The sequence below is a fragment of the Clupea harengus genome, chromosome 11, assembly GCF_900700415.2.
Source record: "Clupea harengus chromosome 11, Ch_v2.0.2, whole genome shotgun sequence".
Lineage (NCBI taxonomy): Eukaryota > Metazoa > Chordata > Actinopteri > Clupeiformes > Clupeidae > Clupea > Clupea harengus.
The window spans coordinates 19,931,250-19,958,957 of record NC_045162.1 but is presented as its reverse complement, the minus strand read 5'-3'; the positions used below and the strand labels follow the sequence as shown (position 1 = coordinate 19,958,957).

The 27,708-nt window shown below is 45.0% G+C and overlaps 3 protein-coding genes across 8 annotated transcripts in view; all 3 read right to left on the bottom strand.

Annotated features, from left to right (window-relative positions):
• The window catches only part of faxcb (failed axon connections homolog, metaxin like GST domain containing b), a 13,812-nt gene extending 6,139 nt beyond the window's left edge, over nt 1-7,673 (bottom strand). Inside the window, exons 1-3 of the mRNA XM_031576752.2 lie at nt 7,146-7,673; nt 4,647-4,782; nt 1,541-1,737 (exon numbers count right to left, since the gene is read on the bottom strand). Coding sequence (XP_031432612.1) covers nt 1,541-1,737; nt 4,647-4,782; nt 7,146-7,405 — 593 coding nt within the window. The 5' untranslated portion in view covers nt 7,406-7,673. The remainder of the gene's footprint in view (nt 1-1,540; nt 1,738-4,646; nt 4,783-7,145) is intronic.
• Nucleotides 7,674-9,193: 1,520 nt separating this feature from the next.
• On the bottom strand, nt 9,194-16,191 carry coq3 (coenzyme Q3 methyltransferase). The gene is made up of 6 exons (XM_012824562.3): nt 15,859-16,191; nt 15,514-15,666; nt 13,852-13,951; nt 12,327-12,578; nt 11,172-11,331; nt 9,194-9,786 (listed from the first exon to the last, which is right to left on the bottom strand). Exons 1-6 carry the CDS (start codon nt 16,068-16,070, stop codon nt 9,581-9,583), a joined length of 1,083 nt encoding a protein of 360 aa, XP_012680016.1. The 5' UTR covers nt 16,071-16,191; the 3' UTR covers nt 9,194-9,580.
• A 781-nt stretch (nt 16,192-16,972) lies between these two features.
• pnisr (PNN-interacting serine/arginine-rich protein) lies at nt 16,973-27,641 on the bottom strand. 6 transcript variants are annotated; one of them, XM_031576159.1, is made up of 12 exons: nt 27,538-27,641; nt 26,659-26,780; nt 26,213-26,395; nt 25,253-25,497; nt 23,253-23,412; nt 22,637-22,833; nt 21,452-21,601; nt 20,996-21,095; nt 20,160-20,213; nt 19,510-19,689; nt 17,981-19,139; nt 16,973-17,433 (listed from the first exon to the last, which is right to left on the bottom strand). In XM_031576159.1, exons 2-12 carry the CDS (start codon nt 26,744-26,746, stop codon nt 17,403-17,405), a joined length of 2,547 nt encoding a protein of 848 aa, XP_031432019.1. In that variant the 5' UTR covers nt 26,747-26,780; nt 27,538-27,641; the 3' UTR covers nt 16,973-17,402. The 6 variants fall into 6 exon arrangements, with proteins under 6 accessions (XP_031432019.1, XP_031432018.1, XP_031432015.1 ...); XM_031576158.2 differs by having other exon boundaries at nt 17,981-19,142; nt 23,223-23,412; nt 27,538-27,640; XM_031576155.1 differs by having other exon boundaries at nt 16,973-19,139; nt 23,223-23,412.
• Between the last annotated feature and the right edge of the window lie 67 nt (nt 27,642-27,708).

The following is a 27,708-nucleotide window of genomic DNA, read 5'->3' as shown; positions in this document are numbered from 1 at the left end:
AAGAAACTGTGCAGAAAATGTAAATGTGGCTAACTTAGTAACTTAGTGGTAGTGATCCCAGACCCACTGTATCCGTGCAGGTCTCGACTGAATGTGTTCCAGAATCTAAATATTCTCAAGTCTGTCATGACCTTTTCTCCTCCAGCCCTACAGCACCGGGCCATGCAACCCTACAGCACACACACTTCTACAAGTGACCTGATATCGCGTCAGTAGGAGATGATATGGGATATGGGATGAATGGACCCAGTTCAAGAGCTGTTCAATGCTGCTCTCTCTGTATCCGTAGGCATAGTATCAGCTTTCCTTTTAAATGAATGGAGGAGAACATTACTCAGCGGATGTTTAGGAGGATGCTGTTTGCTCTTTAGCGTAGAGAGGCTTGACCCATATACAAAACAGATTCAGATTCAGTAGCAGCCCACAGTGTTTGTCCCAGGAGCACCAGAGCCGTAATGGTGGTAATACTGTAGCCGTAATGATGGTCGGCTGAATGGACACATATGAAACCCGATGATGACATCACAGTAGTATTTCTGTCGGGTTCCTACTAAAAGAGGAGGAAGGCCATGAGGGATCCCATGATCCTGTGCGATAACATGCTGTCTGCTTTCAGCTGCTTTGGGAGGCATCTATATGCTCATTCAAGTCTTCATGATAATTAGCGTTTAACATACCTTTTCACTGTATATAGTCAAAATCCTAGTCTTCATAATAATAATATTAGCGTTAAACATGGCTCTTTACTGTAATATATCTTAGCTTAAAAAACTAAAAAACTGATGAAATAGTACTGAAAAACTGAAGCTGAAAAAGTCTTATATCCTGTGGGTTGATTTTGATAGAGAAAGCAAGTTGAGTACTTCTACAGTTTAGGCAGCTTGGGGTCTCTCCTGTCATGGTGTGCATACTGGAGTCAGTCACCTTTATTTATGGAGCTAAAGTGCTCAGTATTTCACCATCCCCCCTTAGACTGAAGGCAAAAAAGCAACCCCCAGCCTCCATAAGAACAACTAGCCCCTACACTGTCCCACAAACCCATCAATTATTCAGTCAATCACCATATGTGGACCTAAATATAGATCTGTCTTGAGGGGAGAGGTCGATGAGAGAGAGAGAGAGAGAGAGTAGGGAACAAGTGATGGGTTGAAAGACCAGAGGCAACTGACAGTGAAGAAGAGGGTAACATGAGAGTATACAGTTTAGGAGTATGTTTGTTTAAATATATTTCGATCTCCTAAGAAGAAAAGCCCAAATCAAACCCACAAAGCCATGTTTGTCTAATCAGCATGGAACATTCTAGAAAGACATTCTAGAAAGTCCTCATCATCAGCAAGGAAGTCAAGTCATCTAACGAATTCAACACATAGATCCAGCAAACCTCTCCCACAGTTTAACTCAATATCTACCAATAAAGAAGCTCACAAACCACTTCCCCAATGAGATCATATTTCAGCACCAGTGGGTCACCTTCCAGTAAAACAGATTGAGGTCTCCCATCCCTGACCCCTGGGGTGAATCATCCTCGGCACTGACTCACCAATAGAGATGCTCCTCCACCATCTTGGTGATGGCACGAGACACGGCCTTCTCCTGCGCGCTCAGGCTCTTGTTAAGGTTCACTCCCAGGTTGTCCTCCAGGAAGTCGATGATGAACTCCGTTCCAGACACCTGCTGCTTGTTGTACTCTATCCAGGGCATCTTACCTTGTGGGGAGAGCTTCCCATTGAAGTAGTTCTGGAGAGAGAGGAGGAGAGGACATTATGATCAATACGGGAACAATGACACAACACTCACACAGATGATCACAGCTGGCCTACAGCTAGTCTCACATGTTCAGATAAGTATTACTATATGATTTTGGAGACAACTGTAGACAACTTTTGTTCAAATACAGGTGGGAACAATTACAGGTTGAGTGGATGTTTAGATTTGTAAGCTGATCCAATGCCCTATGAAAGCAGAACTCTAGTGTCACAGAGTAGCACAAACATTTATTTTCTTCAAGCTTCGATTCTATACTGTGACAAACAGGAATCCTTTGCTGTCTGCACAAACATGGTTACCTAAAGTGCCAGAAGCTATATGCAGAAGGCTGGAAGACTCAGTGCCAATGCTTTGGATAGTACAGACGGAACAAACAAATAAATAAATAAACAGCTTCCATTACAGTCTTCCTCACACACATTAAAGCTTCCCTTTTGTTGCTTGTGTACATGGCTTCTCCTGCTGATTCTTAGTATACTGATGTCACGCCCTGGTGTAAGAAGAGTGATTTACGTGCAGAGAGCAAACTCTCAGATATCTCAGACAGCAGATGACTCACTGAAGGGAGCCTGCACTGATCTGATCTGCTCCAGTTCCATTTGATCCAAGTCAAGTCTGGACTGGATCTGTTTGAGTGAGCTGCTAGCTGATATGGTTGCACCTGACTCCTAATTCCTGCCCTGGATATTATCCACCACTATCAGGCTACTCTCACTGAAAAAAAAAACATCTCCTTGGATTGATTTCATTGTAATGTTGACATCGGTTGCACATGAAAGAAATGTGTTAAATCAACACAGCATTTCTGTTTCAATTCAATTTATTTAGGTCCATTATAAAACAGACACATCTTAAGTAACTAGTTCCAATAAAACTGTTCAAAGTTACATGAAATAGGTGCCATAGATTTCTTTATTCAATCATGTAACTTCAATATTTTAGTTTGAAGCGGGTCTGATAAGCAGGCACATACTGAGTGTAATCTTATACAGGTTGTATTGAAAATATTCAATGTCACTACAACTAGATCAATATATTGCAATTTCACTACAGCTAGATAAATATATTGCAATGTCACTCCTTCTAGATCAATATATTGTAATGTCACTGCATCTAGAAATGACTCAAACATGCTCATAGTGGCAATAAAGCATAAGGGATTTCAAACCACACATAAAGACACAGTCCATTTCCTAATCTGTATTGGTATCTGAGAACAACTAACATTAATAAACACATATACATACTTTTGGCAGCATTAATATCTAAGTTTGATTATTTCAATATTCTTGCAAAGGCTGATGGGAATCCAGTTAAAAAGAAAGTGGTGGCAGCAAGCTTCTCCAGAGACCCCACCTGACCATTTACATTCCCTGTGGTGAACTTACTGCTCTGCTTTTCCCTTACCTTACATGATTGAGTTGGATAAGGTAAACTCTGTGTCTCAATTCGTTGGTTCAACACAATATCATGTTTTAAAGAGAAACAAAACCAGTTTGTACAATTCAAATGTAATGTGGTTTAGTACATATGACAAACATATATTTTTCCCTTTTGTCAGTGTTCCCTCCATCCTCTGTGGAGCATATACTTACACGTCGAACAGGGAGGGGAGCTTAGTCAGGGGTGAAAGGGACTATTTGCACATCAAACAGGTCTGTTATTATGGGCACAAATAGCAAGCATTTGGGCTTGTTTCAAATGGAAATCTCTAATAGCAGCTGAGGTTCCCATTGAGAGTATTCATTTTATACCGTATATTTGGAGACTCAGTCTGAGTTATGATCAGTTCAGGAAACAGGTTTAATCTTGTACAATGGTGCGCAACCAAGGGAGAGAGACACAGAAGTTCACTCATACATAGCTCAACCTAAAAATCTTCTAAATGGCCATTGAAACATTTCAGTTCTATGCCCTGTGAGTATAAAGGGGATCACCCTGTATTCATGAGGCTTTGGAGACAACAAGTCTCTGAGCCATTGGCTGAAACCTTTAACACCTCCCTCAGGACGATCTCTCTCTCTTAACAGAATATTCAACCAACTAAATTTAAGATGCATTGAAATATTGACTAAGGTATATCATTATTAACTCATTATTAACTCTGAACCTTAAATTCTGATTCCTTCACCATCTAACAGAAAATGTTCAATCAGTGTTCAAATTTAGGCTGAGTTTAAAACTGTCCCAAGACTAGTTAAGAGTCAGCTCCTGGCAGAAACATAAAACAATACTAAAACAATGGCACACTATATGGTTACTGTATATATGAACACAATCCGCTTGTTGCATAGAGGTCAGAGGATGAAACAAACATGGCCGACTGACAGGGGCGTCACAAGCGTATTTAATTTTTTGATTTACTGTTGATTATCTTCATCAATTATGCCAAGATCAAACCAGAGAAACAAAATAACAGCAATAAAGAGCACAGCGCAAGCAAGCCAAACAGGGCTTGCTGAAGGGGCTGAATTGTAAGTCAGCAATAAAGTCGCAGAGATGACAACAGAAACGAGGGTGGCTTCTCTCCTCACATCCTTGCCCAAAGCCTAACATACACACCATTCACCTTTGCTGTTTGTTTACCATTTCAATCTGCACGGAAGCTTTGCTCTCACAACATGCTGGATCAGTTTACGATGCTTCAATCGCACAAAGCTTACTAATCATTCCCAGACACATTTACAACAAATTCCCCCCTGGAATACTGAAATCCACATTTGGCTCCACATATATCTCCTCCACCATCTCCTCCTCCATATCTGCTCCCCCCTCGACCTCCACTCTGTGATGTGCACTGCTGGATGTGACCAGTTCTCCACTGCACAACACACACTCCCCCCTGAGTCTGATTGTGATGAGTGTGTGGCATGTGTTACCTGATAGGGAAGGTCCACCATGCGCAGGTAAGTCTCCATCTTGAGACAGAAGGGGGAGAGGCTGGGCACGCCGCTCTTTGGCCGGGAGAACTGGTGCAGGATGATGGCGTCCTTCGAGTCCATCTCCTCCTCTTTCCTAAAGACAAAACAAAAGCACACTCTCACACTCAGCGAGGTCATGATGTGGATCATCAAATGTACACTCAACTCCATATACCTCATTAGGCAGTAACAACGGAACCATTACGTTTAGAGTCCCTAAGGGTGGGCTTTCTCTGGCAGGGTGCTGAGGAGTGACAGTGGCAACACCAGCACTTTTCTCAAAAGTTCAGTGATTTTCAACTAGAAGCGCTCTGAGCCGTTTGCACAAATAAGTTGGAGTGCTCTGAAAAAAAAAAATGCTGGGTGCAGCGTTTTTTCTCCAGGCAGCCGTGTACGCTCTCTCCTCATTAGGGAACAATTGAGAAAAAGAAGCTGGTGCTCAGGGGAAAGAAAAGCACCATATGGGAAGTGGATTAAAAACACAGTGAGACCTGGCCCAGATGGGGACTGGCTCTGGAGTTTATCTGGCTCAGATGCCCCCAAGTGTCAGCTACTTCCTGGAGAAGAGATGTCTGGGTCCAAAGGCCTAATTGCCTGTGTTTCAGAAAAGCAGAGATGGTATCGCATTGAAACCCCCTGAGCTAGCCTAGAAGGTGAAACACATCAGCAGGGCCTTATTTTAGAATAGGAGTGTGTTCATACATACATACATACACACACACACACACACACACACACACACACACACACACACACACACACACACAACTAAAGCATCTACATCTGAGGGAATACTCAACAGTCTGCAGAGCAACATATCCTGATAATTCGCCTAAATACACAAAGCAACAAAAATGTCACCACAAACACACACACAGAGAGAGAGAGACAGAGAGAGAGAGATAGAGAGAGAGAGAGAGAGAGACAGAGAGAGAGAGAAACACACACGCTTCCTATCAGTGACACAGATAAGACGGGTATTTGTATAATATATAATCTGTATTATATATAATCATGGATATAATCATGGACATATTATTAACCTGAATCCAGATAGCTATCCCAGAGGCTTCAAACTGGACAACATTAAAAGGCACCAAATGTTTAAAAGAGAAAAAAACAGCAGTCCAGTGCATGATTTCAAACTTGCTTCATTGTTGACAATGTAGCCTAAGCCTCCAACAGATTGACATATTTCTTCCGGTGCAGTAGGACAATCTGAGGACATCTGGTTCCTTCATAAATAATTCAACCCAGAGAAGAAAATATTCTGATCTCAGCTTCAACTGTGAATGACGTATGCCATGTCCATCACATTACAATTTCCCAGATGGATATTTCCGGAACTATAGTTAGCTCATATCAAATGACAACGGGTGAGTTGAGTGCAGGTGGCAATATCATCAAGACATTTAGTCATAGGCTGCTTCGTATAACAGCCACCGGCCTACTCGTTCTACTTCAAATGTCTTCCAATCTATCACTTCCTAGCATACGACCCTTTGCTTTGGCTCGTGTAGTCGCTGTCCATGGTACCAAGGTGCTAAAACCTATCATTATTTACAAATGTCAGCTTCGGCCCTTATCCTGTTAAACACGGCATTTATACATTTGTATATGTAGTCAAATAACGCCTCGTATATCCAATATTCTGAAAAGTGTTTTTTGATTTCGAATTCCTGGAATCCTGATCAAACAGACAGAGCGAGAGATCTGGAATAACAATGCAGTAGGCCGGCGCATTTTTAGACTACCGCAGTGAAAGCTCGCAAAACCTGTGAAAGATTAAAATGAGAGAGTAAAGCGCTCATCACATTGACAATAGACCACACCTAACCCCCAAATTCGGACAGATTAGCCAAGAGCACATCCCCTCGCTCACGCGAAGACACACCTACAATTCGATTTTTTTTCTCTCTAAACAACCTAGGTCGCTCACGTAAGGAGTCGGTGTAGAGGACGTCCGGGCAACAGTCTGCCGTTAAAGGACATCAAGCTAGGGAAACGGACACGCAGCTTGGCATAAACCTACACGTGACACACCGACACAGTTGTGGACATTTTTTTTTCCATATCATCTGGAACGAAAAGAGGAGGTGAGAGGATTATTGCCTGCTCGTGCTGAGCTGCACGTAATCAAATCAGATTAAAAATAAATAAAAGACTTGGAAACTCGACGTGAATTCCACTCCACAGAACAACATCGGTGCGATGGGTGTTCTGGTGCTTAGCAACTAAATCCACACACAGATTTGGAAATTGAGGGGCACTCGTGTGCAGAAGGGACAGAAATGAGATGAGGACAGTGGCTGGGTAGTGAACCCTGAACTCGTTCTGACGTTAATGTTGGACATTCACAAAAGATGTGTAGAGTAAGACATCATACGTTATAGTTGCCATAGCCCCATAATGAACACCCTTCACGCACGAGCATCGGATGAGCCTGTGGTATCCTACCTGATGGACAGCAGCTCGTGTAGAAGGTAGGCAGCGGCAGCAAGGAGAGCACCACCCGTGATATACAGCGTTTTCCTCCACCAGGACTCCGAGCCCAAACCGGACATGATCCCACCGTAGTCCTGTAAAGGAAAGGCGATGATGTATCCATAAAAGGAGTGGCGCTCATCAGAGCCGCCGAGTCCGAGGGGCAGGCTCTGATTCCGCCCGAACTCCACAACGTAAGACCGGGAAGAGGCGAAGCAGGTTCCCCAGAACATTATCTCTCTGGACCTCCACCCTTGGCTTTCCACCCGCCCTACACGGCCTCATCTAAATGCTCTACCGGTGTCCCCTCATGATTATGTTAGCTGAGCCACTAAATGGCGAAAAAGGCATCCTGACAGGAACTGGTCCCCGTAGTCGCTCACTGCCTGCCTCCTCCGTGGATGCTGAGTGCCCTTGTCTGTACCAATCAGTTCCCACAGATCCCAGTGATGTCACCACGCCTAGACTGCTTAGCACTCCTACAGTATGGGAGGCTCAAAGTAGGACCAAATCATTAACTGAACAGGAAATCTATTCACATAATTTACTGTTGTGATATTTAGTTTGCAATAAACATGTGGAATAATAGTGATATTAGGTGCTTAATTATACAATTTCAAGTGAACCAAAAATGTAGTTACGACATGTTGTAATACATTATGTATCCTAGGCCGATTTGTAGCTGTCCAAATTACGAACATATTACAAAGCCTAATACATTTATAGCCTAATACATTTAGCAATATCATGTATCGCTTCCTGTCGTGAGAGTTTACTTTTTGTTATCTTATTTTTTCATGTCAGTCAACCAAAGACGGCTCAGACTACTTAGCCTTAGTTATTACATTGATAGTTTCTTCATAGATGTTTATTGGATACTTACGCGGCAATAACGTCGGATATAAAGAAAAGCACTCATCTCGGTATTCTGAATGATGGCACTCCAGGTGCGTGGGCACTGTGTTCAGTGTCGTCCGTTAACAGAACTTTGTTTCGGTCATGGTTTCATAAGGCTTCTTTAAGGTCGGTTACATCACGGATCTTCTCGCTTTCCAAACAAACCAGTACCCCAAATATATGACCGATCTATACGCGTTTGCAGTGGAAGGGGAGCGTTAGCGAGCAACTAGGTACTTGGTAAAAGGTTAATTCCTACTTCAATGTAACATTATGACGAATGCCTCGCGTTGTTAAAGATTTCTGGTTGTTATTGTTGATGTTTAATAAGACAAAACCTGTATGGTATGTGACATACAGTACCTGCAGTGAAAGCATTATTTTAACAACTGTGCCAAAACGTAAAACTGACACATATAGGCTTTGATTACTCAGTCATAGTTAATCACATGTAAATTAAAAGCATGCAAAGCATTATATTTAGAGGAACAGCATCCCACTGATAATCCAATGGAGAAGGGGTACATATGTATGTTATTTTTAACCACAGGGAGTGTTGTTTACTACAAAGACATGATTTATCAGGGCTGGAGGGCTCATTCTCGGTTGCATAATATCTTAGACAGAAACCAGCTATCTTGCCAAGTCACCATAGAGATAAGTGGCAGGTCTGTCTCGCAGCTTGAGGATCATTACATCAGTATTCTCGCATTCTGCTACAAATGACATGCAAGTGGTAAACCTACAAGAACACATGAACATATTATGCCCGTTGTAGTTACAATCGGGTAATGCCAGTCAGTACAGTTAGTTAATCCTTAAAATGGTTCGAGCTGCAAACTGAACAACATGATGCAGTGTGATGAAACACATCAATTATGTAGTTATTTTGGCAAAATTAGCATTTTTAAAAATCAGCATTTTATGGGTTGCATATACGGTTTAAAATCATCCTAAACCCTGCAAGGCCAATGCGGACGCAGAAAGAACAGTTTGGGACTCAACCACCATGCCCCCCTCTTAGCAGTCTTCAGAATGATGCAGTGGGTGCAGTTGGGCTCAGAGCTGGGGGGTGAACTTACAACTTGGTGTAAGTCTACCAGGCACCACACAGACAAATGGCATGCCAAATAACACACCGTTTTATTTCAGTTAACCAGAGCAGATGCCTTGCCGTATTGGCATGTCGGCATTCTAAGCAATGGACACACACGTCACACGCACATCAAGTCAGTTCAGAGAGTTCCTGTAGTTTTGAAAATATTAGGAGTGATTCATTTTAGACTCTCTCAGCCAGAGATAATTCTCTGATAAAGTTATTTAAACATATGTTTATAAGTGTCACTCTCAATCACATTGCCTCCACACACACACACACATTGTGTCAGAGAGCGATCTCATTTATTCCTACAGATATATGTTGTGTCTGACATATTTATAATGTGTCACTCTCTGAAACATTCACTCACATGTCAACACACACACACACGCATGCACACACACACACACACTCAGGTCTGTCCAGCGGCGGCTGCTCGTGATAGCGCCTCGTTGTGATCTGGTTCCTCACTCTCGGCACGGGCCCGGTCCGGCTGCGGCTCCTCGGAGCGCTTCACGGCATGCAGGGCGTAATTGATGGCTGTGCTCTGTGTCCAGCTCCAGGATCCAGACAGCGGGTTGAACAGCATGCCCCGGATTGACTCTACCTGGAAGCCAGCTGAGTACAAAACAGGTGATTTTATTACATTAATATATTAAACATTATAAAATGACAACTTCATAATTTACATCATCCGTCAGTTTTCAAGAGTGAAAATATTATGACACTAAGCCTCAAAAACCCACTTGTGGGACACATCATTATTTTTTAACATGAATTTTGGTCGAGTGAAATGATCAAACAAACTCAAAATCTTTCAATGCAACTTTGGCCTGTTAAAAGGAGATATCCTTAAGTGAAAGGTCCTACATCTAAACATCTAAATCTCCATAAAATGTTGAAATCGTATGTCAGACACAGGCATCTGCAGGGTAAAATCATCAACTAAAAATATTTGGTGTCAAGTTTGTGAACTGTAAGAGCTCACTGAGGATTAAGGCCACAGTAGATCAGAAGAGTCAGCACCCAGGGAAGGCACAATCAGAATTCTCTGTTGCACGGTCTATAACTTTTAAATGGCTTTTGTGCCACTGTGAGTTTCCATGCAGCTCAACCCCATTAAATTAGAGGTGTAAGGAAACATCGCTACATTTGAGTATTGCGATATCATGTTCTGTGATACTGTATTGATTCTCAAAAACATGATGCAAATCGTCTTGCCAGATTCTTGCCAATACACAGCTCTGCTTTAAAAAGCCCCCCCCCCCCCCCCCCCCCCCCCAGGCACCTCTTGTCACACATTTGCCCATAATTACCACCTCTCTAAGTAAATCTGCCTCTAAGGGGTGGATTTCCAAGGAGCGTAATTGCTGATAAAATTGAGTGCTAGCATTGATCATTAAGTCTCTTCTGATAAAAGCATCTGCCTAATGACTACACGGAGTGCCAAGTCACTCTTTTATGCGAAAAAGGCTCTCGGCTGAAACTGGAATGCTGTCCTGGTCAATAGCACAAGCCAACGTCATCCTGACAAAAGCACAAGACTCCAGAGACACACAAGGCCATTTTCTTAGAACAGGAAGTGAGGTAGTTCAGGACTGGGCCTCTAACACTGTATGCCCATCCTGAGGCTAGCTGCTCCACATGTGCCCCAGCCCCAAAGATCAGAGGTCCAAGAGAACACAGAGGGAAGGAGAGACAGACAGAAACACTGAAAGACAGAGGCAGGGGGAGAGGACAAGATGGACGTTGGTGACAAATTATACAGGGAAAGATGGGCGAAAAAGGAAAATCAGAAACGTTTTGCGGGGAACAGAAAACATACCTGCACACTCGCTAGCCTGTTCCATTATTTGTTCTCTGAATGCTAGGAAGGAGTCTTGCCTACCCTGTGAAGGACCTGACTTGGAAGGACGCATCCTTGACTTTGAGAAACACCCAATGTCTTCATAGAAGCGCTCAGAGATGGAGAAGGAGGCGGGAGGAGAGGACAGTGCACTTACTGGACTCCAGGAGCCGCTCCAGGTCCACGGGGGTGATGAACTTCTCCCAGTCGTGCGTGCCACTGGGCACAATACGCAGCAACTGCTCAGCTGCCACAATGCCCAGCGCGTAAGACAGGTTGGTCTTACTGATGGTGGTGATGAAGAGGGAGCCCCCTGGCTGCACGGAGGAGAAAAGCACAACTCACATCTACACTTCATGATCACAGATTCACCTTTATTCGTTCAAGGTTAAGGTGCCTGTGATGCAAGTCAAAACAGAGCTCCTGGTGTTTTTTCAGTGGAGGTGTGTGTTGGGTTATATGCCAGCGTGCTTTACAATATGGGGGAAGTAGACATTTTTGTCTGTACCTGTAAAACAGGAACCCCTGACGCAGTGATAAGTTCTACCAAAATTTAATGAATTACTAAAATAAACGGATTCAAATAGGTTCTAAGAGTATTACTGAATGAATGGTCCCCCTAAACACAACTTCTAAAAATAAGATCTTTTACTGACAAAATTATCGGTCACCATCTTACTGGTTTTGCGCACTAGTGACCAGAGCAAAAATATTTCAGTTGTGAAAGGCTGAGAAGTTGAGAGACCAGCTTTGGCCTTGAAGAAGACTGGAAAAAGAGCCGGGGGAATTACAGTGTTTATCTGCCATGTATTAATTCACCTCCTGCATCACAGCACCTCTATACTGCAGACACTACATATCAGATCAGATGATTTCAGCTTCTTGGTGTTGTAGTTTTGTGCTCTTGTGAAATGAGCAGGAGTGGGATTATAGATGTGGGGAGAGAGGAGATAGAGAAACTGGCTGTAACTTTAAAGAAGATTACAGGGATTTCCCCTTGCACACTGACCTAGAAGATTAAACACATCTGTCTGACACTTGATGAGTGTATGTGACACACACACACACACACACTTTGGCTAATATATTTCCTAATCACATATCCTCTTGATTTGGAGTATTTGCCTCAGTCAGCATTAGAAGTACTAAAATTCAGAACATATCTTTTTTTTTAGTTTACACAGAAACATCCACAGAAAGACAGACACATAAAAGAACACATATGCAATATGTGCATTAACACAATTTTACAAACACACACACACACGTTCTGTTCCACTTCTGTCACCCCCGCTTGTTCACATGACCTCACCTTGAGCACCTGGTAGCAGCAGCTGGCAAAGATGTCCAGGTCCGCCAGGTGCTCCACTACCTCAGAGGCCACCACGGCGTGGAAGTCCTCCGTCTCGCCCTCTTCCTCCTGGGCCACCTCCTCCAGCGTGCAGGCCCGGTACTGCACGCGCTTCTGCAGCTCTGGGTCGTACGAGGTGTGGAGCTCGGCAGTGCGGACGCTGACCTCCACTGGGTCAATGCCCACAACGTCTGCTCCTAATCTACCCAGTGGCTGAGGGAGCGAGGGGGGGGGGGGCAGAAACAAAGGGAGAGAGAAAGACACACACAGAAAGGTTGAGAGGTAGAGAGAGAGAGAGAAAGAGAAAGGGGTAGAGAGAGAGAAAGAAAGAGAGATGTTGAGAAGAACAGAGCAAGAGAGAGAGAGATTGTTAGACACACTGTCATCTCAAGGCAGTGAGGTCTGTAAAGCATTCCCCTGGCTTTCCCTTATCTAAGAGAGAGCTATGTGCCTCTGATAAGAACAGGGTAGGAAGTTTGAGACCTAATGCAGTTATTATTGATGGTCAATGTCAAACACTGTTTGGTAAGATCTATCTTAAGCGTTTCTGCTAAGGTTACCTCCTAAAGGCAATAGCAATAGTAATATGGTAAATGGTTAATGGTTAATTCAGTCAAAAGCGTTGCAGCCTTATGCGCTTCATGGCGTGGAGAGAACCAACTAACTAATTCAGCAAGTGCTTTGCTCTTCACTGCCCCCTGCTGGAAGACATGAAGATTGCCCGAAGGGCCAGAGCAGACTGGGGGAGGCATTTGTGTCGGCTCAACAGCACATCCTAACAGACAGCTGATCTGCAGTGAAGGACACTTAACAAAGAGATGTAATTCTACAAGACATCAAATTGTTCCCGACCATACTCAAACATGCAAGGGACGATGTGCGTGTATGTGTGTGTGTGTGTGTCTGTGTGTCTGTGTGTCTGTGTGTCTGTGTGTCTGTGTGTCTGTGTGTCTGTGTGTCTGTGTGTCTGTGTGTCTGTGTGTCTGTGTGTGCGCGCATATGTGTCTGGTAGAGTTATGGGACGCGATGCTGTCTGCTGCAATCACCCAGTTTTGCTGGTCGGTTTTCATATCATATCAATTCCAAGCCAGCCTCCCTCCAAAACAAAAATACATTAATGCCTCACAGAGCAAGAAGAAACAAGGCAAACATCAAGCTGTCTTTTCCACCAAACCGTGACCAGTCCAGTCACATGCAGGATTAAATACACGTGGCAGGCTTTGCCTTCTCACGAATGCCATCATGTGCCTCAGCCTAAATCAAACAGATATGTTTGTACTCTGAGGCCAAATAATATCCAGCAAATAGTACAATAAAATGTTTGATGCGACAGCTTGCAATCGCAAAAACTAGAGCTTATGAAATGATGTGTTTTATTATTCTTACCACTTCTTTTTTTGTCTTTTCTCTGACATACAAAACACTGCACGGACACACACACACACACACACACAGAAACACACAGCAGTAGCAACATATTTGTTACCTCAGAAAGCAGGCCTCCTCCGCAGCCAACATCCATGATCCTGAGGCCTGCCAAAGGACTGCCAGGCCTTTGACTGCCATGAATGCTCAACAGATTGTCCCTGAAATTACAGGGGTCAAAGATTAACTGGGGTGAAAGTTCCCGACCATGCAAACCAAACCCCCACCCATGAGGGGACTGTCAGCTTGCCCTCTGGGCCACATCACTACAAATTTAGGACAGCGGGCGTCTGCGTGAAATTAGGGCAACATAATGAGCTCTTGGGCCCTAGCAATGGCACGGAGCTGCAACGAAGCCCCCCCCCCCCCCCCCCCCCATCACCAACACCTTCCTGTGATCCAGAGGTTCCATCACCCCCCGCGGACATGGAGACCTCACATCCGCCTGGCATCCCAGCAGTCCGAGGTACCCCGTGAGTGTCCCTCAGCTGACTCTTCCCCTCGAGCGGGTCCATAGCCAGGCCCAGCACGGGGCAGCCTGCTCTCCCTCTGCTACCCCCTTTCAGGCCCTGGGCACAGGGGAGAACCTGGCCCCATATCTCTGCTCCCTTGTGCCATCTCCTGCCTCCATGCAAGCACAGAGACAGGAGGTGTGACAGCCTGAGGTGGGGCCTTCAGACCCGGCTCCTCGACTCCTCATTCAGTCAATCTCTCCCGCGAGCCTCAAGATATGACTCATTAGACCCTATCCACTCTAGCTTTCACTGGTTGCGTCAAAGCCACAGCAACAAATAAAGGTGGTGGTGGGAGTGGGGGAGGACATAGGCCTTGCTGCAAACAAACAATGCTCTTCATGTTAATCGTAATAACCAGCAGCAGCAGTGATGTCCCCTCATTTAAACATGCCCCCCAGGCACAAACACGCATCCTCACACGCCAGCGCACAATGTGCTCCAACTGCCTCCCCAGCCACCCACCCCCCCCAAAACATGCACACTCACATTCATTCTTGATCTGTCTCTGCCAAGTCTGTCAGCATAGAAAGCTATGGTTCTCGAAGTGGGTGTGTGGGGTGGGGGTTTCTCATTATTGCCTGGATGGTTATACTGACACTGTAACCTGAAGGAGGAATGGGGGGGCCATAGCATACTTAGCCAATCAAAATGGCTATAAGCGCGGAAACACACACTGATCTGATGTGATGGAATCTCCTGTCATATGTAATGCCATCTCCATATTGTACAAATTTATTTATATATCTATTTTGTGAGGCTGGACTGCTACCTTGCCTAAGGCCCAGCATTCATGCGTACACCAGAACACATTCAGAAATGAACACAAGCCTGGGGCAAAAGACCCTTCAAAGGTTACCAAAATGTCCCTGAATTTCCAAATGTGAGGGGAAGATGTGGTCGTATAATGAACAAATTTGATAGTGATGAATGGATGACTTCACTGGCTAATGATATCTTACAGGGTTAAAAAAAATGCCCTCCAAAGTCATAATGACATAAAATGTGCCCATTAACACACATTAACACACACACGCACACAAACTATCTATGAAAGTCTAGTTAAGCGCATGCCGTGTTTTTAGAAATGGTATATTATCTAAAATCGTCTGTCAAATGAATAAATGAGCAAGACTGTGGGAGGCAGAGACATTTAGATAGCCTCTTGTTCGTCAGGTTTGCACAGTTAAGAGAAATACCAGTTAACACACCTAATGAAAGGCACTCTCAGGTCGTTCATGGAGTGCAGCGCCGCAAACTCCCCTTGCTGATCCCACCACTTGTCGGCTAGGGACTGAAACTTCTTTACCTCTGCAGGGTCTAACGTGGTGTGGGAAACCTGGCGGATGCTGGAAGCGTGAGGCCTGTTGGATCAATTAAGAGGCATAGGATAGGATAGTATAGGATTGTTGAATTATATTACATGCTACTGTTTTTGAATTCGAAATATAAAAGTTCAAATTAACAGCCCTGTAATTATCACGACTGAAGGCCAATGGCACTTGCAGCAGACATGGATGACAATGGCTAACTGACAGTATGTCAGTGCTACCTACCGTATTTTCGAGAGTGTAGTTGGCTGGTTGACCCTCTTGTCATGGGGCTGACGCTGTAGAAACTGGTGCCTCTGATGTTTACAAACTGCCCAACTGGATAGGACACGCATTACGATATCGGAGGGGTTCGATCCTTTGAGGTTGGTCGGACAAAGCGCCCTGGTCTCCGTGCCCAGCCCGTAAGCCAGGCGCCCGAATTTCTTCGAATACATGTTACCTTTTGAATTAACCGTGAATCTGCCAAACAATCTCAAACAAAATAAACTGACAGATTCAATGTGACCCACGCAGGTTCACCATGCTCTCCCTCGGGTGGAAACAGTGAACATGACATTAGTTCCTACCGCTGTAACCACGAGCGAATGCATCTAGTGAAATAAAACGGTCTCATCGAAATTCTCTTCGTGTGTATAAAACATTAGCACAATGTGTCCTCTCATTTTCCCCTGCTATACAGAGCATGTGGCGTGTTTTTAGTTTTATCATAGCAGCACTGCATTCTTCGCTTATCATCAACTGTGCTATAACAGTAAATTAGTATTTGTAGGTGTAGAATAGTAGTAATAGTATAAGGTAACTCTGACTTCGACTTTATACAGAACTCACTAAAGATAATTGTGTGTAGGGTAATGTGTAAAGGTAATATTAATATTAAAAATATTGTGTAAATGCCATATTATCATATAGTGTGCAAACCAGTTGTAGGTTAAAATAATTTCACCATGTTCAAATACACACATTCCATTCTATTGACCACAAAGTGTTCGGCAAAATGTGCCAAAATGAAGGATCACAGCCTCCTACATGTCTCTTTACACTCTCAGCCCACAGCATTAATCTTGCAGACAAAATACTCAAAAAAAAAAAGAAGCCGTTCCTTATAGATACTTCTTATAACTTTCATCTGAGGTCCTTAATATCAATTACAACACTGCAAGTCATATATTAGTGTTTATCCTGTATGACTGACAGATATAGTGCAATGATATTCCTTTGTAATGGTGTTTTGTTCATGATTTTAACACTAAACTCCAATTCAAAGTGCATTAACAAAACATTTGCTACTACATATCCCATTACCACCAACAACATCACCAGGAAGAAAGACACATCGTACATGAAAACAACATTTCTGTTTTATTGAACAATTTACATCAATAAGTGATTCATTCGGTCTTATGTCCTGTTGTGATCTTTAAAATGTTACAACCAGAATATTCTATTTCATCCTTCAAATTGTGGATAACATAGGTCCAACAAAAAACAAAACAACAAAATGAAGCAAAAATCAAAACCCTAGCAAATTAGAAATGTCACATCATGAAGACATGGGGCACTTTAAAAAAAATGACAACACGTTATTTACACTGCAAGAAGTTGGAAGGGGGTGGGGGGGAATGGATGGAGTTGGGGAGGGGGAGGGGCTAGGACAGGGGCTCGGGGAGAGCGGAGGAGTTCACCTACACCTTTGCCTCGAGAATGAGACAAGCCCGTTAAACTCGTGGAATTTAAAATAAGTGCACAGGTTTGGGCCGTGCCAGCCCTCAACGCCAGCGTCTGGCCGGGGAGGAGGACCTGAAAGAGAACCGCCAGGGGGGGAAGGGTCGTTAGTGCAGTCACACCAGTAAGAGTGTGCCTCAAGTTTTTGTTTATTTCTACGAATACACACACACACACACACACACACACACACACACACACACACACACACACACACACACACACACATACAAACACAGAGATTCCACACATATTCTGATGAACATTCAAAGAAGTAAATTGAAAACAGTATCAGTCCACTGACATAACAAGGACCTGTGAGAGAGTTAGCATCCGTTAGGGACTCATCCTCCATTGGAGGTACAATTAAGTGTACAATAAGGCACTTCACAAATTCTATAAAGCACTATTTTGCTACTATTGCACAATAATACTGATTTGTCTCTGGCAATCAGTTCATTATGTCAAACCAGTTCAGAGACTGATAAGGTACTGTATTAAAAACGACGTTCGAAAATTACTTGAAAGTGCTTGAAATGTATCGCAAGTATACAAACATACACAACACACAAACAGTATAAATTTAAAATAGGTGAAAAATAAGAAGGAAAAAATGGAATACCTTGATCGTGACTTAGACTTGTGTTTGCGGCTTGCCTTCTTACCAGACTTGTGAGACTTTTCCATGGACCGCGAGCGACTACGCTTAGACTTTTTGGATTTTTTTTCCTTGCTAACATCAGGGGAGGGGGACCTGCTCCTGCTGGACTCGGACTCTGAGTACTTCCTGCTACCCTTGCCTGAGCCTTTCCTGCTGCTGGCCTTGCTGTCCTTAGAGAGCCTGTCGCTCTGGGGGTCGGATGGGTCACTCTCCCTCCTGCGCTTGGACTTCCCGTTGGTCTCCTCCTGGGGGGCTACCTCTTTCTCCCTCTCCTTCTCCCTCTCCTTCTCTTTCCCTTTCTCCTTCTCTCTCTCCTTCTCTCTGTCCCTCTCCTTCTCCTTCTCTCTCTCCCTGTCCTTGGCCTTCTGCTTCTCTTTCTTCTTGTCTGACTCCCTATCTTTCTTCTTCTTGTCCTTGTCGCGACTGTGGCTCCTCTCCCTCCGCTTGCTCTCCCTGTCCTTGCTGGCATCCTTCTGCTTCCTTCTGCTGCTGCGGCTGTTGCTACGGCTACGCCGGCTACGCTCCTTGCTGCCGCGGCGTCTCTCTCTGCTTCGGCTGCGACTGCGGCTGCCTCTGGCCCTGTCCTTCGACCTGCTCTTGCGCCCCCTGCTGTCAGTGGTTGTCCTGCGCTGGTGTGATCGGGAGCGGGAGCGGCTCCTGCTGCGCTTTCTGTGGGACTGGCCTCCGGAGGGGGAGTGGCCCCGGCTGCCACCCTGCCTCCTCTCGCTACCGCGCTCAGAGCGGGAGTGGCGTCTGCGCGAGCTGCGGCTTCCACTGCGGCTGCGGCGTCTGCGAGAGGACGAGCGGCTGCGTCGGTGTTTCCGCTGCGGCGACGAGGACCGGGAGGAGGCTGAGGAAGACGAGGATGAGGAAGAGGAGGACGAGGAGGAGGAGGAGCGCTTGCTGGAAGAGCGGGCAGCCGAACTGGAGCGACTTCTGGGCTCCCTACCTGAACCTGACCTCACCCTGACCTCTGACTCACTGCCCTTTGACCTCCAGCGCTCCGCAGGGGCGGATACCGAGCTGGGATCCCTCTCTGCCTCCCTTTCTCTGTATTTGGGCTCTGGCTGCTTGTCCTCGTGACTGGGGTTTTCTCTGAATGACCTCTCTGCTGCAGCATCTTCTGCGTGAACACACACACAGACACACACAAACACACCCAAAAACTACATTTAATAAACGAATAAACAACAAGAAAGTCAACAGAAAAATAAACAACAAAGAACAATATGCCTAAATACACTTTTCTGCAACGTAGTATTCTTAAAAAACTAAACAAAAAACAACTGGATATGTAGTTGTCAAAAAAAATTCTGCATTCTTCAATTTGTGGGTGTGGGTTTTGATAACAACAATAAAGTTTTGTTTCTTTGTTCCATTTGGCACAGCAGCTGATGCATTCACAGAAAGAGTTGATTCCAGAAAGAGTAAAGTCAAAATGAGAGTAGACCCACACGAGTGAGAAGAACCTCCTCTGGTTTTATCCTCACCATGTTTGACTCCCTCCAGCGCCTCCCTGTCCTGCATCTCGCGCTCCTTGCGCCGGAAGGCGTCCTGCTTCTGCCGGATGCGGTGCCTCAGCTCCTCCTCGTCCGTGTCGGAGGACTCCGAGCCCTGGCCGCTGCGCTCCTCGTCCGAGCTCTCGTCTGAGCCGTAGTCCCCCAGACCCCCTGCGGCGACAGAGCCCCTTTTCTTTTAGCAGAGTCGCACCACCGCCGACTCAACGGCCGGTCTCTCACACACAAGTCAATCCTCCGCTTTCCCTGATCACCACCCATCCACAGTTCTTAAAACCCTCTCAATGTCACAACTCTGGGTAAAGTACTCTAAATATATAGAAATATATCTGACTGCGCTAAACAAAACTAACCCCGCTTACTGTGTGAGACATTGCATGCTGTTAACAGTCTGAGACATTTCCAAAGGGCATCTAAAACTCTATTTCTATATTTAAACCAGATATGGCTTTAATTGGCTAGTCAGTTTAGGAAAAGCCCTTCTAGGGGTTGTAAGAGGAACAAGAGAAGAGAATGAGAGAAATGGAGACAAGTCTGGAACTACCCCTACCCCCTACTTTAATCCCAAAAAACCCCACCCCACCCCCCCCCCCCGCCCGGATTCAGATGTAGGGGACACTCACCGAGGCCAGTCAGAGAAGCCAGTGCACTTGACTGTGCCAGCTGTTTGGCAGGAGCTTTGATTCACATCAACAACAGGAACAACATGTTAAAACACATACAGCCACCATTTTCTCAAGAGTGTCTCTAGAGAGGGGGCAGAGAATATGCACTATTCACAAGAGCTCCCTTGGGCAAAAAACACAAAAAAGAAAAGAGAAAAAAAATAAAGAAAGAAAAGAAACAAAACACAAAAACAAAAGGGGGAGAAAAAAAACGGAGAAAAAGAGAGATGGGTTAACAACATTATCTGTCAGTGAAACAGTTCAGTCAATCAGTGGAAGAGTCAAGAGCCAAGAGAAGCAGTCTGTACTAAAGCAGCACTGCGGTCAGGTCTGACCGCTCTACAGCTCATGAGTCTGATGCAACACCCCTGGCCTGTGCTAGTCAGGGGGGTGGGGGCTGGGGCACTTTTGCACAAGGGTGGGGCTTCCAGTTCCAAAACCAGGAGAACAGCGAGCTTTTTAAAATCATGACTTGGTAGCTAGCATAGCTGCCTCTGTTCTGCCTCTCTCCAAGAGTACCTTACCCCACCTCCCTGGGATTTAAGCACAGAAGGGGCCATTCATAGGTCACTGGAGATCTCTTTTTCTTTCCTCTTAACACACAGGTACACACACCAGTCACATTAGCGTTGGCATCCATCACACATTGCTCAGTGAGGTTTTCAGAGATGAGTTTGAGGACAGTACTGAGTTAAGGACTAAGTCTGAATGTCTGACTGGTATATGGGGGCCTCCCCTCTGCAGTTAGCCTGGAGGGCGCAGAGGAAGCATGGACTCAAAGAATGGGAGCAGACCTTTGGTGGCTTTGCGGTGCGTCTCTTTTGCAATCTGGGAGATCTCCTCGTTGGTGACCTCCAGGAGCACTTCGGTCAGCAGCGTCTTGGTCAAAATCATCTGCAGAGGGAGAGGGAGAGAGAGAGAGAGAGAGAGAGAGAGAGAGAGAGAAGGAGAGAGAAAGAGAGAGAAAATAAGTGAGAGAGAAACACAGTTATACAGAAAGGAAGAAGAATATATCCACCAGGGAAAGAGAATGAGAGAGAGAGATGTGACTTTAGTGAACGCTCTTGTATGAGGTGACTGACAGTACAGTAAACAGGGGGTCAAGTTGATACAATCTTGGGGTCGTTAGAACCTTGTTTTCACAATGAGAGCCACAGGACACACAGTGCAAGAATGATTGGGAGACAGAAAGAGGGGGAGAGAAAGAAAGAAAGAAAGAAAGAAAGAAAGAAAGAGAAAGAGAGACTGACCAGCTGGAACTCCCGCTCTTCCTCTGTCATTTCTGGCTCGCTGTGGTCTTCATGTGAGGGGGAGGGGCTCCTGCTAGTAAACTCTGGCTTCCTCGCATGCATGCCGTCTCTGTCGCCCTCTTCATCCTCACCGTCCTCATCATCACTGTCCTGTGAAAGAGGAGCAGAAGTGTGCAAAGCTTAGAGAAGCTGAAAATCTCTTCACTCTGTGCTAGTCCCCAATTCTACACCTAAACTCATCCCGTGTGCTTCTAGGCAAGGCTGTCTGACGCTGCCGTTTTCTTGTTTGATAGACACCATTAGCATCTTTGAGTATCATCACTAATGAAAGTGAGAGTATGCAGGCTGTGAGAGACTAAATGACTTCAGAGAACACGGACTTCTGCATACGTTTGTGCACTAGGAGAGCCACAAGATGAGAAACTGAGTAAAGTCCGACAACAGCGCTTGGAAAAGAACCCTCCATTCCTCAAGGACAAACATGTTACAGGTAGCCTGACGATGTCATACTCATAATTCTAGTCAGAATATGAGTCTAATACCGCTCCGTTGGGCTGTGATAATGGGGCGTGTTTCAACCGAACCAGGAAAAAAAATGCCTCTTCGCTCAATTGGATATATCTAGAACCAATCAGAGCAACGTAGGTAGTATGACCATAACGTAGACCATGGGGCCAGCTGATACATTAAACTTTTACCGGATCCCGTAGGAAGGACGGCAAATTTTTTTTTTCGATCGACAAATGCCTTGATCGCGTTTCTCTGTTCCTCTTTCAAAATGAATGTGCTGTCAATGTCTTCTAAAACAGACTTGAATTTCCACATTTCAGCTCTCCAACGGCAGCCATGTTTGTTGAAAACGAATTCACCCCAAAAGCTCTTTGGTGACGTGGTTGATTACGTTAGGGTTGATCATCTGTCCATCATCGTATAAAGCCCGCCCTGACAATTTGATTGGTCTATCTATCGCCTCACAGATTTTTGTGAGGAGATAGTTTCTCCCCAACGGAGCGACACCAGACCGAACTTCCCGACCAAAAAAGTTGTGGGCGTGGCTACGTTCGTCTGGCATCCAGGCTATGTTACAGGGCTCTTCTGGAAGTCTTCACTTCGTCCTAGTAATGCAATTAAAAAGATTGAAATCAAATGTAACTTTGGAAAAAAGAAGCGCGATGTGACGCTTACAAATTTGCTCTTGCGCGGTACCCGTGGGCCGTCGCCCCCATCCTCGTCGGCATCGTCGGCGTCTGCCTTCTCGTCCGTCTCCATCTCGGCCCGCTGCTTCTCCATGCGCTCCTTCTCCATCTTCTTCTGCTTCTCGCGGTCCATCTTCTCCAGCCCCTCCCGGATCCACGCCGGCAGTGTACGCCTCTTCACGGCGTCTGTGGAGGAGCAGCAGGGAGCAGAGATGGCTAAGGGTGAGGTACATGAGATAGAAGGGTGGGCACGGAAACTTCTAGAAAACAGACACACTTTTTTTCCCTTTTAAAATCAACATTTAAAATCAACTACATTTACTAATTTAGGAGACGCCTATCCAACGTGACTTAACATTTTCTACATATACACATTATATATCTTTAGATACATCATTAGATACACATTTCTATCAGTTTGTGTGCTCCCTGAGGGTTGGGCACAGGACTCTGGTGTAATTAGCCTTTTGCTTTAGCAGCAGCGCTACAGGCACACTACATGATGTTTATCATATCGGACGATGGAAATGTCCTTTGGGATTTCCAACGGCAGTGATAACGGACGAAGACCATACCGAAAGACATAGCAGCGAGTGCCTCCCCACCTATAGCGGGGGGGACCTCGGGCTTGACGGGCAGCTGGTTGGGGGAGCGCGGCCGGTCCCTGAAGCCTGGCGGCCGGTCCCGTCTGTTCTGGGGGGGTCCTTGCTGCCAGTAGGGGGGGTGGAAGCCAGTTCCGGGGGGGCCATATGCTGCCGCTCCATGCTGAGGGAGGGGGACGGGAGGAGAGATATGGATGAAGCTGTATTCATTCACAGTGATGCACAAGAAGCCACTATATACACAGTACTGTAGAGCGGTCAGTCTGCTGGGATGACCAGATGCAAACAGGCCAAATATTGGACGAGCAATATGTCACTGTCTTTTTTTTGTCTTTCTCTCCTAGTCTAGACTATCTTCGCTATGGGACGCTGCCTGTAGCCTCTCCACCTGATCTACCTGTAGAAACCGTCGGCCCACATGCACCTATCACCACCGTACTGCTGTACACTTACTCTACCCCATGCTAGCATTTATATGCAATATATTATTGCCACCACCGACATGTTTTTCTGTTTGTACTCTCCTTACCCCTGTAACAGTATGAGCACAGTGTATACCCAGATTACCCACTAAGCTGTTTTTGTATGCATCATGTATATACCATATGATGTTTGTGTATATATATTATATATATATATATATATATAAAATGTACATCTAACAAATGCATGCTGTGTACAATACTTGTTGTTTCCCTTCCCCTTCTGCCACACAACCCTCCCCCATCCCCCCCTTCCTATCTCCTCCCGGCCGACCTCAAGCAGATGGGTCCCCCCTTATGCGTCATGGTTCTGCTTAAGGTTCCTTCCTGACTAACAGGGAGTTTTTCATTGCCCCTGTTGCCATTGTGCTTGCACTAAGGGGGTCCAGGCTCTGGGCTCTGTAAAGCGCCTTAAGACAATTGTATTGTTCTGGCGCTATATAAATAAAATGTAATTGTGTGGTACAAGGTGGCCCATGTTACCAAGGCTGAGAGGTGACCTCACTTTGACATAATGTCTATGTAACTGAAGAATAAATATTTGTATTCTGCTTTTTGGCTCATGAACCCCTATACTCCTCTAATCGATTCCACAGCACACCAGTTGCTTTTGCTATATGAAACATATGGTGAGCACAGTGCTGATTGTTATTTCAAGGCACACTCATTTTGCAGTGCAACATCTTTACTGATGGACATCCAACATGCATTGGCTACTACAGGCCCATCAAAGGCAACTGTCCTTATTCAAAGCAGCAGACATCATGCAGCTCAACCCCACCATATTAAAAAAGACATGTATTACCGATTTCGTCTGGCTCCTAAAATTCTTGGAAAAGAACTCAAAGAATTGCCTTCTCAGATGCCAGTGACAACGCTTGGGTAACACAACAAGGTGTCCAATGTACCACCATATCCGTTTGAATAAATGTTTTGCTAAGTTGCATTGGGTTTGAGCGTGCCACTGTCTGCTGGTTTTCACGTTGCGCTACTAAAGTAGCCGTGTGTTCCTGTTTTTTACAATTCAAAACCAAATGACCAATGAAAATGCAGGACAATATCATTTTGTGCTGTGTAATGCAAAGCGAGACACCTGGTCAGCCTACTGACTGGGGGCGTGATATTCACCGTTCACTGACAAGGAAAATAGGATGGAAAGATTCAACAGCCAGAATCCACACTAACAAAACATCCTTACTCTACCCCATCCTAATCGCGTACTATGAGAGCTCTGAACTGTTGTCACTCTGCTCCCTGAGTGAAGCTGTTTGCCAAGCACCACTAAACAAAAGAAAGAGAATGCATTACTACCAGGCGCTGGTAAAACGCGCGTGCCGCTGTAAGATTGGATGCTACTGTCAAAGACTACCATTCACAAGAGCTCCCTTGGGCAAAACATGCATAGCCAAAGACTCTCCGTCTCTGTGAATGTGTGAGCACAAGGGTGGGATCCACGAAGAACGATCGAATAATTCCAAGTGAATATCGCACAGTATTTTTGCTTGAAATGCCCATCCTTACCTGATAGTCGAACTGAGTGACGCCCATAGGCTGGACTGGGTAACCGTCTGGTTGCCCACCGTAGCCGTGGCTATTCTGAGGGAACATGCCATGGTGGGGGTCCCCCGCGAACTCCAGGCTGTCCTGGCTGTTGCTGTCCTCTGAGGGGGTTACCATGTCCATGGGCGCGGGGCCGGGGGGGATCCAGGTCTGCTCGGGGGGGAGGAGGAGGAGGAGGGGGGGCATGCTGCCCATGCATTGCCACTCTGAAGGGAACAGACACGCACACACAGGTGTGAGGTTTATGGCTCACGACCATAGAAAGAAAGGAAACCTAAGTCTGCATGTCTGTCCCTCAGCTGCATTCACTTCACTCAGCAAAGACATTAGATATATTAAAGGCAGTTCTCTGTGCCGTATGAACCATGTTACTTAAAAATACAAGCATCTCATAATTACTGCATGTTCCCAAAACAAGATGTCCTAGGATAATCCGATAATGTCGAATATTTTGGTCTCTACTTGTTGAAACAGCCCAACAGAGCCATCAGAAAGCATAAACGATTCTCCATGCCGTGTCAATTATTTTCATTTTCAACAGTTCGCATTGCTCCTTAAAAACTATAATTAGGATTAGCTTCCACAAACAAGACTAAGACCGTTTTCCTCTTGTCCCACCACAAGAAAAGTTTTTGATGACATCCTGATCGTGGCAACACCAATCCAAAATACCTAGTTTGCTCTACCTCTTCGATCTACAATGCAATCATTTGGGTCTGTGTTTATGCTTTCAAACAATTTAGCACCTTTTCCCTGAAATAAGTAGCTATAAAGCTCACACAAACAGAAAAAAAAAACAGAAAAAAAATACATTCTGACTGGTATTATGGGTAGAAGTGATAGAAAGAAAAATCATATCAATCATAAATCAGCTTGTGCCTAAATTATTTGAATGTCATTTGTAATTACTCCTGTGCGTACCAGGCTGCCACATTCTGTTAAAGTTGGGATCTCCCTGGAAGTTTCCATGATTGTTGTGTGTCGCTGGCTCCAAGCCCGGGATATCCTGGCCATTGGGCTGAATCGGCTGCTGGTCGCCCGCTGGCCCCGTTGATTCCTTCTGAGCTATCCAAGCTTGTGCCAGTGCTGCCCAGTCCACTTGGCCTGTATACAACACACAGAGAATCAGTAGCTGTGCTGGTGCTTTCTAGCAAATTAACTCCTGTAAATGTATTTGTTTCAAACATAATCATGACACTCATCAAGAGGTTTTGCCATCACTGCATTTCAAATCAGTACACCACTGGGCCAATGGTAATAGCATTCCACTTAACATAGATATGAGCATACATTCATTGCACAGTAAACTGTTTTATGTTGGGTTTGAATGATCTATTTCATGCCTTCCATCACTCTGGTTGATCTACCTGGGTCTTGTTGATGTTGGAAGGACTGCATCCACTGCTGCTGGCTCAGAGGCCATTGTGGCCAGGGTTGTCCACTCTGGTCCCACATCTTTCACCCTGGAACTCCTACGCCTGGATTCAGCCTGGAAATGAGAAACGGTTAACTTGGGTGAAGTTGGGTGACGTTCATCCTAGGTGTTAGATCAAGCCCAAGAAAAATAGACAAGTTGGCTAGAGACGTATCGTTATTTAATTGGCTTTCGACTGCTAGTTAGCTAGCTAACGTTGAATTGTGTAGAACATGTACATTTGCGAACGTTAACATGATGGAACAGCAACATCTGTCAACATCTCTGACGTTTATTTACACAGTTTCACTGAGAAACGTATTTCTTCGATCTAACTATCCGCAAGGCTTGGGGTATTTTGATCACGTTAAACGCTAAAATGGCTAATTAGCAAGTTGGCTAACGCTTTGGTCAGATAACGTTAGCTATGCCATAGTAGCTAGCTAGCAAGTTGGCTTAATTGTTTTGATCCAAGATGAGCAACGACTGAGACAATATTGCAATGAAATAACGTCTGCGAGAGATACATTGTAGTTCATTGGTGAAATAGTTATGTTTATTATAGTTAGCGTGCTAGATGCCCATCAATAAATCCACTGTCTACAGAGCAAATGGTCACTGTGTAACTTAATGTTAGCCAACACCACTCCCCATTCTAGGCCTCAACAGTGCAGAGTATCCAAACACCCTCTTCAAAGTAAATGATGATGCTGTGACCTCGGGGATACTGAGTGTCCACTATTTCGCAAAACATCGCAACTACGGGTGCATATGCTCTAGTATTTGTGACAATTAACAAAATAACGGTATGGGCAACACGCCGATTTCCCACCTCTTCCGAAAAGCGTCTTCTTCGTCTCGCACTCAAGATGGCGCATCTATATGAGAGCCAGTGGCGATTAACACTTCCTGGTCACGACTATTTTTAAGTCATGTCAAAATAAAAGTACATTTACATACGTAAACGCATTGCCACCGGGGTTTGCATTGATTGCTACTTCTT